At 39.8% G+C, this 13,603-nt stretch overlaps 1 protein-coding gene across 1 annotated transcript; it reads right to left on the bottom strand.

The window, feature by feature from the left end:
- Window positions 1-454: 454 nt before the first annotated feature.
- Window positions 455-13,603, bottom strand: RBM28 (RNA binding motif protein 28). The gene is made up of 19 exons (XM_053462600.1): window positions 13,386-13,603; window positions 12,832-12,990; window positions 11,408-11,505; window positions 10,659-10,734; window positions 10,434-10,526; window positions 10,096-10,167; window positions 9,415-9,598; window positions 8,842-9,026; window positions 8,471-8,555; window positions 8,141-8,250; window positions 7,384-7,457; window positions 6,451-6,586; window positions 6,245-6,309; window positions 5,771-5,929; window positions 5,030-5,179; window positions 4,622-4,696; window positions 4,007-4,440; window positions 3,050-3,149; window positions 455-1,478 (listed from the first exon to the last, which is right to left on the bottom strand). Exons 1-19 carry the CDS (start codon window positions 13,501-13,503, stop codon window positions 1,347-1,349), a joined length of 2,505 nt encoding a protein of 834 aa, XP_053318575.1. The 5' UTR covers window positions 13,504-13,603; the 3' UTR covers window positions 455-1,346.

The following is a 13,603-nucleotide window of genomic DNA, read 5'->3' as shown; positions in this document are numbered from 1 at the left end:
AGGGGACATGAAACTTAATGTGACCCTACCTACGTTCTTCTGAAGCTTTTTTTGCCAAGGATGCCACAGGCAATAACCTTCAATCAATGGAGGAAAAACGTATTTCAGGATTTGCACGAGTCTGGCTCCATATTAAGTAGTAGGCTTCCCTTCCTAAGGTAGAGATAGTGCAGATCTCTTATGGTATTTTCTGTGCTGTGTTCTTCAAGAGGAAGCCAGATGCAGCAATAACCAATGTTGTATACTGTAATATTATGTAACACTTTTATTATGTAACACTATTATGTAACAATATTGGCTTTTCTATCAAAAGGTTTCGATAAACTTAGTTTATCAGCAGATTTAGAGTCTGTGTGTATGCCACATATTAAAGCAACACTGGAATATGTTAACATGGGATAACATGTTGCAAGCTGTATTTCTGGATAATGGAAGATGGGCTACAAAAATGCACTGGGTTTCTGGTATTTTAATGGTAAACAGTGACAGTAAAAATATCAACTATTTCATATTGAAGAGATTTATATAAAACACCCCACAGTAAAATTAGCTATAAAACGTCTTAAACATACATACATGAAAGGCAATTCTCTGCAAAAGGGTGTGCTACATAAAATATAGAACATTATTAAACCATCAATACCAGATTCAGTCTGTTAAGAATAGAGCATTTATGTCAGCTTATCATAGCAAATTTGGATGATATTTCACACAAAAAAAGGAACTAAGGCATCAATACAGATAATTTAAGGTTGTTTCTCTTAACATAACAGGAAAAACTGTATTTTTGCCAGGACAGATTATACAGAGGGTCAAACATGCTAGCATTTTTACGTCATTCCAAAATATTTGCAAGGTGACTCGGTGCTGGTCTTTTTGAAATATATTTTGACAGAACCATTTTTTTTTTTGCACAATATTCTGCTTTTGAATAATAAGGTCAGTGCCAACCTCAGGCATTCAACATACAGCCATTTCAATAATTTCTGACAGCAGTCAGTTTCTCAAAGCCCTAGCACGGTCACATCCCACCCCTGGGAAACCCCTTTAGGAAGACAAAAATCCATTAACTCTTCTAAAAACAGCTGACAACTGCCGACTTGCTGAACCTCGCACTACTCTCTTTTTTTGGTAATTTGATTTAGATACAGGGGTGTTACTGTACATTTCAATACACAAGTAGAGTGGTCTTGAGAGATACCTCAGAGCATACTTCAGATGACAGAATGATAAAATTACATGAAAACAATTGTCCTGGGCCACTTATCGCTTTGTAAAGTGGCAAACACACTAAGTTGCTATATCTGGTCTGGTGTATCTACATTTGATAACAAAAAAAAAAACCCTCAATCTTCAAACCACTTGCTCCTTTTCACGGGGGTTTGGGCACTAGACTTGCCCAAAATTTTATGTTTATACTGTTCTACAAGTTGGTTGAAGCGAGTCTCTGCTTGGCTTCTGTTTGGTTGCTTCTTCACCTGAAAAGATGATGCTAACATTAGTGACAAGTACCATCACACAATTTCACAACATAATTGTTAAACACTGCTTAATTCTAACAGACCAAAAAGATTATTTTTACAAAGAGTAAAATAAAACATTAACTGAAAGGTCATTCTGTGGCTTATGTAGAGAACTACATCAATAAAATTGAAAGAAAGCTTTCCAACTCATACAATGTATTCTAAAGATCAGCCATTCCCAATTGTAGAAAGCCAACTGTTCAGGGACATACTCTCATATAGAGCTGAAACAACGAATCGATAAAATCGATAATAATCGATAACGGAAATCATCGATAACGATTTCCGTTATCGATTAATCGAGTGATCGATTCGTCGTTGGAGCACTAGGCTCCTTTTACTTACCTCCGCCAGCGTTCCCCGCTTCTGCTCCACGCTCTGCAGTCTCCGCCTTCTTCAAGCTACGTGACGACGGATGTGACGCGCGTCTACTATCAAGTTGGAAGTGGAACAAGTTCGTAGCGGAGGTAAGTACTCTTTGTCTATTGTCTGTGCGAATGTTTATGTGCGAGACTGGGTGCGCGGCAGAGTGTGTGTGTGTGTGTGTGTGTGTGTGTGTGTGTGTGTGTGTGCGTGTGTGCGCGCGGCAGAGTGTGTGTGTGGGTGCGCGGCAGAGTGAGTGGGGGGGTGCGCTGCACAGTGAGTGGGGGGGTGCGCTGCACAGTGAGTGGGGGGGTGCGCTGCACAGTGGGGGGGGGGTGCGCTGCACAGTGGGGGGGGGGGTGCGCTGCACAGTGGGGGGGGGGTGCGCTGCACAGTGGGTGGGGGGTCCGCGGCACAGGGGGTGGGGGGGCAGGGGATGCAGGGCAGGATGTGAGTGCAGGGCAGAGTGGGGCCAGGAGACTGGATGCAGGTCAGAGTGGGGGTGGGAGGGCAGGGTGGCAGACTGGGTGCAGAGCAGAGTGGGGGTTGGGATGCAGGGCAGGGTGTGAGACTGGGTGCAGAGTAGAGTGGGGGTGGGGGGGCAGGGCAGGGTGTGAGACTGGGTGCAGAGCAGAGTGGGGATGCAGGGCAGGCTGTGAGACTGGGTGCAGGGCAGGCTGTGAGACTGGGTGCAGGGCAGGCTGTGAGACTGGGTGCAGGGCAGGGCAGGGTGTGAGACTGGGTGCAGGGCAGGGTGTGAGACTGGGTGCAGGGCAGAGTGGGGATGCAGGGCAGGCTGTGAGACTGGGTGCAGGGCAGGCTGTGAGACTGGGTGCAGGGCAGAGTGGGGGTGGGGATGCAGGGCAGAGTGAGGGTGGGGGCACAGTGCAAAGGGGTGGGGGCACAATGCAAAATTCTTTTAAATAAACGAAAAATTTGCATATTGTTTTTTTTTATCCGATTAATCGATTAATCGAAAAAATAATCGGCCGATTAATCGATTATTAAAATAATCGTTAGTTGCAGCCCTACTCTCATACTATTACTCATTATAAGCTTTTGAACCATGGAGTCCATGTGAATTAAGGGGAGAAAAGCTTAGTGTTCTAGCATCATAACTAAATTTCAGGTTCCGTTTCAATAATACAAATGTTCAGACTCACCTGTTTTGCAGCAGTTACACTTTGACGCTGTTTCCGGCTCTGCCTCTGTGTTTTTGGTTTCTTTGGTGGCAACAGCTGAACTTTTCCCTTATCACGAAGCCTGAAAAGCAAGATAATACAACTACCAAAAACAGTACTGAGAGAAAGTAAACCTTCCCTCCAGGTTCCCTTAGGTAAAGGCAACGTGAATGCCGAGTTACAGCCCTGTCCCCAGAGATAAAATGTACATGGCCAATGGCCCATACAGTTTTACTACAAAGGCAAGGATGTGGTAAGAAGTATCTCAATATTTTTTTGCCATGGGATAGGGAAACTTTTTACTGTATCCCATAGTCTGTGAGAACTACGAGATTTCATTTTAAATGGCCCCTGTCCCAGAAGTATTATAAACAAGATAAAACTGTTATAAAATGACAGGTGTCCTAAAGAACTAAATCTCACATGAATGGCTGCTGTATCCATCTGTAATTTGGATATAATATGATGTTCATTTATCAGTTTTGGGATAAGCATTCATTAATGGTACTTCCCAGTCATCATATGAACTTTAATGCATTTAATTAGCTGCTTTAAAATTTTCATATTTTCTTTGCAAATGTACGGGAGGATTCTGCAAAATCCCCCATATACATTTAGCACTTACAAGTACACACATACACACCTGTTCTCCATGCAGAAGATGTATTCAGCTGAACACATTTCCATGCACATAATATTTGTCAGCTCCAGCACTGGCTCTGGGAATGCTGTAGGCAGGGATCTGTTCAGACCCCTGTGGGCGTGCGAAATGCAGTCCTATTCATTTCATACTTTAGAATGGATGTAAACTGCCCCTTTAAACTATTTTCTTTCAAGTGCTCTTAGGTTAATGTGGTTAAGATTAACAAAATGAATGCAACAGGTATGCTTGCATTTAAACAGAAGAGATGCCTACAAATGTTTTTATTCTCCACTCACCTTATTTTGGGACCTTTGTGAGAAGGCATTGGTAGGACTTTCCTCCTTTTGGTCCCATCTGGTAGTTCCTCTTGTTCCACTTCTTGTTTGGTTTTAAATCCAGACCATCCCGCAGTGCCAGGTGAGCCTTTCTCCCCCTGATTTCCACTTGTTAACTCTTCATTAGTATGCTCAGGTAGTCCTCTCTTAGGTGGTCTTGGAGCATCTGGGGCTGCTGGTTGTTTCTTATTATGGGTTCCCTTTGCAGGCTTTGCCTTTTCACCCTCAACGGTAGCAGCTTTCTCTTGTTTTTGCTGTCCTTTTTTCCCTGCAGCAGGACCGTTTTGTGTTATGGAGACACCTCCTTTACCAACTGCCTTCTTTGTAGGGTTCCCTTGAGCTGGCAGACCAGTACCAAATGCCTGAGCCTTAGCCTGCTTCTGCCTTAGAATTTCCTGTAAAGAATGTACACAGGTCAATGTTACTGCACATATTGCAGGTAAGCCCACCTTTTAGGCTTACGCAAAATGGAAGGCCACTATTTTTGGTATGATGTCCTTATAATACAATGCATAATCTCTTAGAGAGATTGATACAAGAGAAGGCCGGGCAAGCAGGGTATATTTGTCAACTTACCAGGCTTCTCTGTGTCCTTTTCTCTTTAATCTTCAGCTTATTCAAGTCCTCCAGAGAGAATTCCACAATTGGCCTCTGCATGGAAAAAAAACCAAAACAAAACAAAGCTTCTAGGTATTTCTCAGAAACAGAAAGTTGCTAAATACACTAAACGTACAGCATTGTAACTATGATCAAGCCAAAACCAGAACATGCCAAGTAAGGAGCAAACACAGTAACATTAAAATGGTCTCTACTCTCAAGGAGCTTAGTGCTTGCCTGAGATTTGGCGAGAACAAATTCTCTCTTTGCCATGTCTGGTTTATTACTATATAATAAATTCACCCTCCACACCATCACTTAATAGCTGCTTTATTTACATCACTCACCAACTGCTTCACACCTTTCAAAGTCAAATCTATGTCTCACCTTCTTTGGCCCAAAGATATCAGGGTTGTTGTTGACCTGCCTCAAGGCTGCAATGGCATGATCGTGTTCTGCAAACTCCACAAATGCATACCCGAGAGATTGGCCTTTATGATTCCCTCCAACGCCTTTCAGATCCCTCATCACTCGACACTTAGTGGAAATAAAAAAAATAATAAAAAAACTTTATACTCTGTATTTTTAAACGTGGTGTTGACAAATGAATGGACATAAAATCTACATAAAAGCTAACCACAGCTCACATCATACTGTTGCAACTAAGGGAAAGGGTGCATCAGCATAAATTATTTCTGACTGCTCCTTTAAAATTTTGAAGACTGATTTGAGAAACATTTAGTGTCTGTTGGTTCTGCCCGTTTTGGCTGGATGACTCAGTACCGAACCTTACCACTAGAGGAGAAAGAATGAATGTGGTGAATGAGCGATGAGTTAAACCAAGTCCAAAAATAAGAATTACAAGACTGAAGAAGAAAAAAAAAAACCTGCACAATCACCTTCTGAACATCAAGCATTTAAATAGCAATGCCTTGAAAAGTGTAGCTCTGCTAAACAAACTATCTGATCTACTCATTTTTTTTTCAGCAATTACCTCAGCCTTTTTTCTCTCAAAACAGTGTTTTTAAATTCAAGGAGCAGAGCTAAAGCAGCAAATGTTCTAGATTCGGACACTGTCCGCTAGCAATACCAATGCCAATGTTCCAAGGCATGGGGGTACCCACTTACTTCCTTGATTTTAACAGATTTTCCTCCACCCGCTCCTGTCAGAAATAGCTGGCGCAGTTTTTTGTCATCCACAGATTTAGGAAGGTTGTGAACACAGAGACGGGTTCTGGATACAAAGATATGCTGTAACTTTAACTTTTGACGCTTAATCTCTGCAAACTGTTGAAGACAAAACCAAAAATAAAGTAAAACACAATGTGTAATGTACTTGGGTATTTTTGTCAATTGCCATGGGTATTCTCCTATTAGTGTGAGATCAGATTAGATTTTATTACCAAACAGCACATTTGGTACAAAAGATGGCCATGTTACAAGGCTCAAATATGCTCACTTATGATATCCAATTTTAGGAATTGTATATGTCCTACAAATGACGACCAAGTTGGTTAAAAACTTATGTGAAATACCAAATCTTACTGTCCAGCACAAATAAGAAAACATTCCCTATATTGTTATAATTGGGTCATCACTTACCCGAGCCCTTTTGGCCAGATCTTCTGCACTCACACCTTCTGCAGCTTTAGTTCCTTCACGAATCACTGTAAAAAGAAACAACTTTTAAAACAGAAGAGCTGGAAAAAAACTTGTGAGATTGGACTTGAGTGGACACTAAGCAATCATCGCTCCTAATGGTGTTCCTTATTGTCTTTTGTGAAATAAAGCTCAGTGTAGATACTAACTTCCTTCTCTGGCTAGGTACAGGTTTCTGACTCCTGTGGGTTTCCTGACTGTCTTCTCCCGCAGCTTCACGGCTTGTTCCCTGGTCACTGCGAGATCTATTGCCAACTTCCTGCCATCAAGCCTAAGTCCTCCATTCTGGGAAAAATCATGCATAAACCGAAATAAGCACATACAATAATACCTTCAAAAGCAAATAGATCTGTATATTTTGTGAAAAGGAATATGCATTTAGCTGGGGAATGCCAATAGACAAGGTAAACGTCAGGGACAATGATACAGTGAAGCAGACTGTACTCAAAGAGCCCCTGTCACTCTACAGATGGCAATGTGTCATAACCTTTATAAATAAATGTTGCTACAAAATGTGTATATCAAACATAACTATAGCTTAAAGTTTCAACCCTTTATCAATATATTGGCACACTTTGTAAACAGATAAAAGCTACAGTGATGGTTTAGGTGCCCACAATTAAAATACCTTTCTTGCATGCTTTGCCCGTCACACACACACACACACACACACACACACACACACAGGAATTAAGGTATAAGTCTAAGGCTAGCAATTTCCATTCAGACATGCAATACTTGGCAAACCTAAGAAGCAAATATATCAAATTGGATGCCATGGAAAAGCACTAGCGTTCACAAAAAATGTATTCAGTAAGGAGGTTGAGATGTTCCTTTAACGTAATGGAACATATGGTTTAGGCCACAATCATGCTTGCAGTTAGTTAAGGTGTCAGTAGCAACAACATTGTGCCAGACTGCACAATAATTCTTGTGTAAAGTTTCTTTCTTCTACAATAAGGGTGCAAAGCTTTCTGAATTATATTTTTGGGACATTTATACCATGTAGACTATTTAGAGCAATACAAAAAGACATTTCAATAAAAATCCCTTTTACCATTATATATCCCAAATGTATGTACCTCTGAATCATCCTTGGCCGCTGCCAAACACTTCTCAGATGCTGCTTTATCCACAAATTGAACAAAGGCACAGCCTGGAATAAAATAAGGATTAGAAGGTGCTGTTCAACCTACTCTGCTGAATTTGACAATTTATAACTAAATGCAGCATTAGAAACAGCATTCCTAACACTGCATGTGGAAACCAATTCCAGAAATAATTATGTAAAATTATGCTTCACTTTATTCAAGTAACACCAAAAAAAAAAAAGTTTCAATGTTTTATGTGATTAAGCCGCCAAAGTACACGACAACAGTACTTTAACAGTAATACCTAAAACAGAACAACGCAGGACTGATAAACCATATACCAAGCTATTAGCAATGAAAATGTGTCCAGATATGCAGAAGCCATTCCAGAACCTTAAAGCCCAAGCTGTTTCAAAAATGAATACTGTGATGGGTATTTGCATGGTTGGCAACATTTCTAAATTCATTTTTTAGCACTAAAAGTGGTGCCAATACATGCCTTAAGCATTTTTGCTACAACTAGGAACACCCTAATTTTGACCAGGAGGATATAAATTTGAGAGCTTATCACCAGGCCTGCTTAGCAGTGTAGATTCACAGATGCAGAAAAAAAACTAACTGTTAAAATGCATCCCCCCACTGTTTCCCCTTAACACACCCAAAACACCCAGAGCTGGTCTTCCACGAAGAGTACAAGAGGGTAAAAAAACAAAAACCTAAACATTTCCATACAACAAGCGTTACTGACCTTTAGAATTCTCTGTGTCAGGATGCAGCACTATCTTAACATACTTAATATTTCCAAATTGAAGCAACAACTTCTCCAGATCTTCCTCCTCAGAATTAAAAGATAGGTTCCTTGGTTGGGAAAAGCCAAAAATTAGTAATTCTATCGCAGAAGAGACAGAGGGCCAGAAATCAGTCATTTCTAGCACACAATAAAAATGGTGCTATGAAACATTAAGTTATATTCTACATTCCACGGGTTAGTCTTTATAAACCTCAGTGCGGAGAGCCTGAACATTAACAATGCATGGTACAAAACATGAAAGAAAAGGTTAGCACAAATGGAACTTACCTGATGAACAACGTCTTTCCTTCATTGACATCAGACGGTAAAGTTCGCTTCTTTTTTACTTCTTCCTTGGTTCCTTTCTTTTTACCTGATAAACATAGTAAAGCCTTGTCATTTGCATGCACTCTCATCACTGTACACTAAAAGTTTTAATCTCTACGCCAGAAAAGTTAATTTGCCTCTGATGTGTAGCTTAGCAACTTGACTCTCCCGCTCATTACTCCAAAACATAGACAACTTCTCTTGTATTTCAATTTATATTGAGCCACTAGAAGTCCAAATTCTACATCAACCATAGAATACCATGTCATGTGCCAACACACTCTATAAAGAATACCCAAAGATAACTTTGGAGAACATCCAGATACCAATACCTTTTTTCTTGGTGTCCGAATTATCCAAATCAAATTCATCACTCTCAGACTCAGAATCTGCAGATTTGTCATCGTCATCATCGTCGTCGTCATCATCATCATCATCATCATCATCCTCGCTTTGACTGTCATTACTTTTATCATCACTCTCAGAGTCTTGAGAATCTTGGGATGACTTCACAAGTCTGATATTACAAAAACAATGCAACCAAGAAAACCATTTAAAACCTAAAAGGAGAACTATCAATTCCACCACTATAACTTTAAGAAAATTAAAACTGCCTTTAGGTTGTGCCTTCTGCCTTTAAATAAGTATAAATTGCTTACGAGATTTAGTTTAAAAATAAGGAACTAAGTCTTGATGTCAAACACAAAACTATTCTTTGAGCTTTAAAGCCCACATAAATAATGATTTTGTGACACTGAATGAGCAAAGCAAGAATGGCACATGCAACTTCACCTTGAATAGCACAGAGGGCCGAGTTCCATTAGAAAACTTTACTTCTGATCTGTAAGCGCTATCACTGAAGACAAAACCATGACATTTAATTTTATTTTATGCCCTGCACTCACTTTTCCTTTGATTTAGTCTCCTTTGATTGTTTGTTTTGCTCCTCGTGTTCCTCTTCCTCCTCCTCATCACTTTCACTTTCTTCTTCCTTCTCAGACTCTTCCTGTTCAGAGTCTCCCACCTCCTCTGACCGACTATCATCCTGTTGATTTTCATCAGGAGTAGCCTTTATACCTTCAGTGCTATCTTTTGTTACGTTAAAAAAAAACATTATAAAATATTAACACATATTCCGGGATGCCCATTACGAACCATATCAGTTATATGTAATAGACGCTATTAAAGTATACATCTGCTACGAACAGTTACACATATATTTAAGAAATATTTTGTAGCTTTCATGTGTGTCTTGCCAATATATATGCCCTCACTGAAGAAAAGTAAAAGCATCCAGAGAAGTTAAAGAAAAATACTATATTAAAGTAGAATGATAGAAACAGTAGGACCAACAATAGATACTGGGCTACTGAAACCTTTGCTCTTAAGGGAGAACAGATATCTGCCTGGCTATTGATGGCAGCCAAGATGACAAAGATACATTTGAGCGATGGTATGAAATAATTAGAAAATATAAGGTGGTATTAACGTGAACATGACAAGCACTATAAGAAAGAAAGAAAGAAAGAAAGAAAGAAAAAAAGAACCTTGGGATTTCAACATATTTAAGACAAATTTACACATACCAGTGGAAGCCACCCCCTGAGTGGCTGTGTACTTATCCTTCGCCACTGCCCAGTCTACAGCAATTGTCCGACCTGTAAAAGATAGACCACTGTAAGTAAAGCCACAACATCAATGTAACACAGCTGCACAGTAGCTTATGTACTATAAAATAAGGTTACCAAGAAGTTCGGGAAGACCGAAGAGAAAAAAAAATAAAATAGGATGAAGTAGAAAATTAGAAGAGCTTAGCCTAAAATACATGTCAGGATAGAAATGAGCCAAAATAAGTAAAAGAACAGCTCTAAACACATGTCCCAGGAAAGTGCTACGGAGCAGCCCACACACAAACTGAACATACCTTTAATGACCTTCATGTTGGTGCCTTTCAAGGCCTTACTAGCTTCCAGCATATTCTTAAACTGAACAAAAGCAAACCCTCGCATTTTGCCATCTAAATAAATGAGAAATGTGGAACACTTAAGATCAGGATGTCTTTATAACAATAAAATAAAAATAAAACAACTTAATACAAGCTGATGCGATATGTACATGTTTTGCCATTGATTTCAAGAACCAGCTGTACCTGGTTTTGTTGGTATGTTGACCTCCAGCACTGTCCCAAATGTGGAGAAATGACTCCTAAGATCATCTTCAGAGCACTATAAGCAGACACAAAGCATGACACACATTGAATACAAAGCACAATCCTGTACATAAAACACTTAACTAACACAGCACACTATATACAAGGTTGTTATGAAATCCAGTAAGTACATTATTCAAATCTACCCAGTAGTGAGCATCAAGCTATGATTAAGCAACCGAGGACATGAAACATGTAAGGTGTTTTCTGGTTTCCCTCCCCTTTTTTTGTTATGTCTTGAAATTAAATTATTTATTGCTGCACCATCCATTTATTTCTACTGTCAGCGGGCTTTCCAGCTAGCATGAGGAGACCGACATTTATGTTCCGGATTTGTATAAAACCTGCTGAGAACCAAACGCTTATTTTTACTTTTATGTGCTGTATGTACTACACCCTTGATGATAACTTTTTTTTTTACCAATATCTCTAATTATATACACACATTAAATTAAAATTATATTTTTGGGGCAGACTAGTTTTCCTATGCTGTCATATTTTCCTTTTCCACTGCCATGTTTGGCATATTCTAATATCCATATCTTCTAGCGATGTCATTGTCTCCATTGTTGAGTTTGATACCGCAACCACTTTTGTCCTTTAAATGGTTATTGCAATATATTCCTCCTTTGCTGGCAAAACCTACCAACTAAAAAAATAGAAATTAAACATCACATCCATTCCTGTACCTTAAAGCTCAAGTTTCGGATGATTAGCCTGGCCTTCCTCTGGTGTGCTTTTATCTCATTAGACTTTTTCACATTCTTTGGTTCCGTAACGGTTTCTGCTATAAAATAAAAATGAAACAATGATAAATGGATATATAATTAGCTAGAAGAGTTTCAAAAAACTTGTTTTGGATGCAAAAAAAAAATTGTTAATGATGCATTCCAATGTAAAACAATGTATCCATAACACAAGGTAAACAAAAAGGTGATAATTTCTTACCAAAATGGTTTAAGAGGAAAGTAGGGGTTTTTTTGTTTTTGTTTGTTTTTTACATTCCAAAGTTGTTTGAAGGGTTCCACTATAAAACTATTTGTCCTAAATGTCCTTTATAATAGTATTCTGAAGTTATTTAAAGATGTATTGTGCACTGCTGGCTGGCCCTGTCTAATGTATAATTAACTGTATTTCTTTAAAAGCTCCTCACACATTCAATTACTCATCATCAAGGATCAGCTCAGCCCTTCTTGCTGGAGGAACGCGCCAATGCCGGTGCGGGGAATTCTCTCTGACAGTCGGGGAAGGTCTGCGCGATGGACGCAGACAACCCCCGCTGCTAGCGAATCGCGTAGACATCTACACGCTTGCCCCGGCTGCATGACAGGGGAGTCAGAAGCACCGGTAAGTTTGGGGGGGGCAGGGGAGTGTTAAATGGGGGGCATAAGGCATTTCTGGAGGCAGAGTGTTCTATGAAATGCCTTTTAACCCCCTTAATGCCACTCTGCCTCCAGAAATGCCTTTTTAACTCTCTATACGCCACTCTGCCTCCTGAATTGCCTTAAACCTCCCTATAAGCCACTCTGCCCCATAATATGCCTTTTAACCCCCTTAATGCCAGAGTGACATATAGGGGTATAAAGGCATTTCTTGAGGCAGAGTGCCACATAGGGGGTCAAAAGGCATATCATGGGGCACAGTGGCATATAGGGTTAAAAGGCATATAATGGGGCACAGTGGCATATAGGGGGTATAAGGCATTTCTGCAGCAGATGTGCATAACAGGGGGGGCAGGTTGGAAAATAGAAGGAAATAAAACCAAAATATTTTTCTCAATCATAGCTTTTATTTAAAAAAAATAGTTTACATAAATTAACATTTACTGGTAAAACTTTTTTCCTATAGGGTCATCTTATATTCAGGCTTTTTCTTTTTTTCCTAAATTAATATTCAGATTTGGGGGGTCGTCTTATAATCGAGCAAATACTATAACAGGAGAGCGTAAATGCATATGTAGCATCACACATGCAAGATCGGTAGACACAGTAAAGCCAGGCTGCATCCACCAAGAATGTAAACAAGCAGCGAGGCTCTTCTGATTTACCTGTATGTTACACCAGCCTCAGAGGAATATAAAATGAATAAATTGCCTTGGTTATAACAATCTCACCTTTAACTTTTCCTTTTTTTTCCTTGTCCCTTAGTTTCTTTTTGGCCACCTGGACCTCAATTTTCTTTCCATCGTAAGTCTTGATTTCCTTTAATGCTTTCTGAGCATCCTCCAGAATGGAATACGTAACATAGCCAAATCCACGGCATTTTTCTGTACCTGACAACGAAGGATACACAAATAGTAAAATAATCTGCAATAAGATGAGTTCAAAAACATATACTCAATGGTAGAGTAATAAACATTGACAAATTATTACATATTGTTTTATATAGCACCATCATATTCCACAGTACTGTACAATGGGTAAACAAGAAATTATATATATATATATGACAATTTTACTAACATTAACAGCAGGTGAGGAGGGCCCTGCTAAAACAAGCAAACACACCGTATGTGGAAAGAACTTGGTAAGCCCGTAGCTAAATCAGCCTGGGATTGGTTATATATCACACAGAACCTGAAGAAATCAGAGTGTCTTAGGCAGTCAATAATAAAACCACAAAGATGCACACGCAAAGACACGTCGGTTCTTTTTCCTATTTTCCTACCTCTCTCCCGCACGACAAAGCTCTGTCTGACAGGACCGGTCTCGCTGAAGATCTGTTCCAGCTGCTCACTATTGGCATCCTCGGGGAGACCGCGAACAAATAATGTTAGTCCAGACATCTCGTACACTCCACTACGAACGAGTTCTCATCCGCTCCAGGAACTACCACGCTAGTCGCTGGGCGCCGCCATCTTGCCCAAACCGGAAGTCCCATCTCAA

This window comes from Spea bombifrons, chromosome 4 (assembly GCF_027358695.1).
Source record: "Spea bombifrons isolate aSpeBom1 chromosome 4, aSpeBom1.2.pri, whole genome shotgun sequence".
In the NCBI taxonomy this organism is placed as follows: domain Eukaryota; kingdom Metazoa; phylum Chordata; class Amphibia; order Anura; family Pelobatidae; genus Spea; species Spea bombifrons.
The sequence above is the reverse complement of the archived record's forward strand: the minus strand, read 5'-3'. Positions and strand labels throughout refer to the sequence as shown.

Bases quoted from the DNA above. Each gene is read 5' to 3' on its own strand.
- RBM28 (XM_053462600.1), bottom strand. From the start codon at position 13,503: ATGTCTGGACTAACATTATTTGTTCGCGGTCTCCCCGAGGATGCCAAT. The intron at 6,310-6,450 runs GTTAGTATCTAC...TTCTTTTTACAG, and splicing joins GTACCTAGCCAGAGAAGGAA to TGATTCGTGAAGGAACTAAA. The intron at 5,930-6,244 runs GTAAGTGATGAC...TGTCTTCAACAG, and splicing joins ATCTGGCCAAAAGGGCTCGG to TTTGCAGAGATTAAGCGTCA.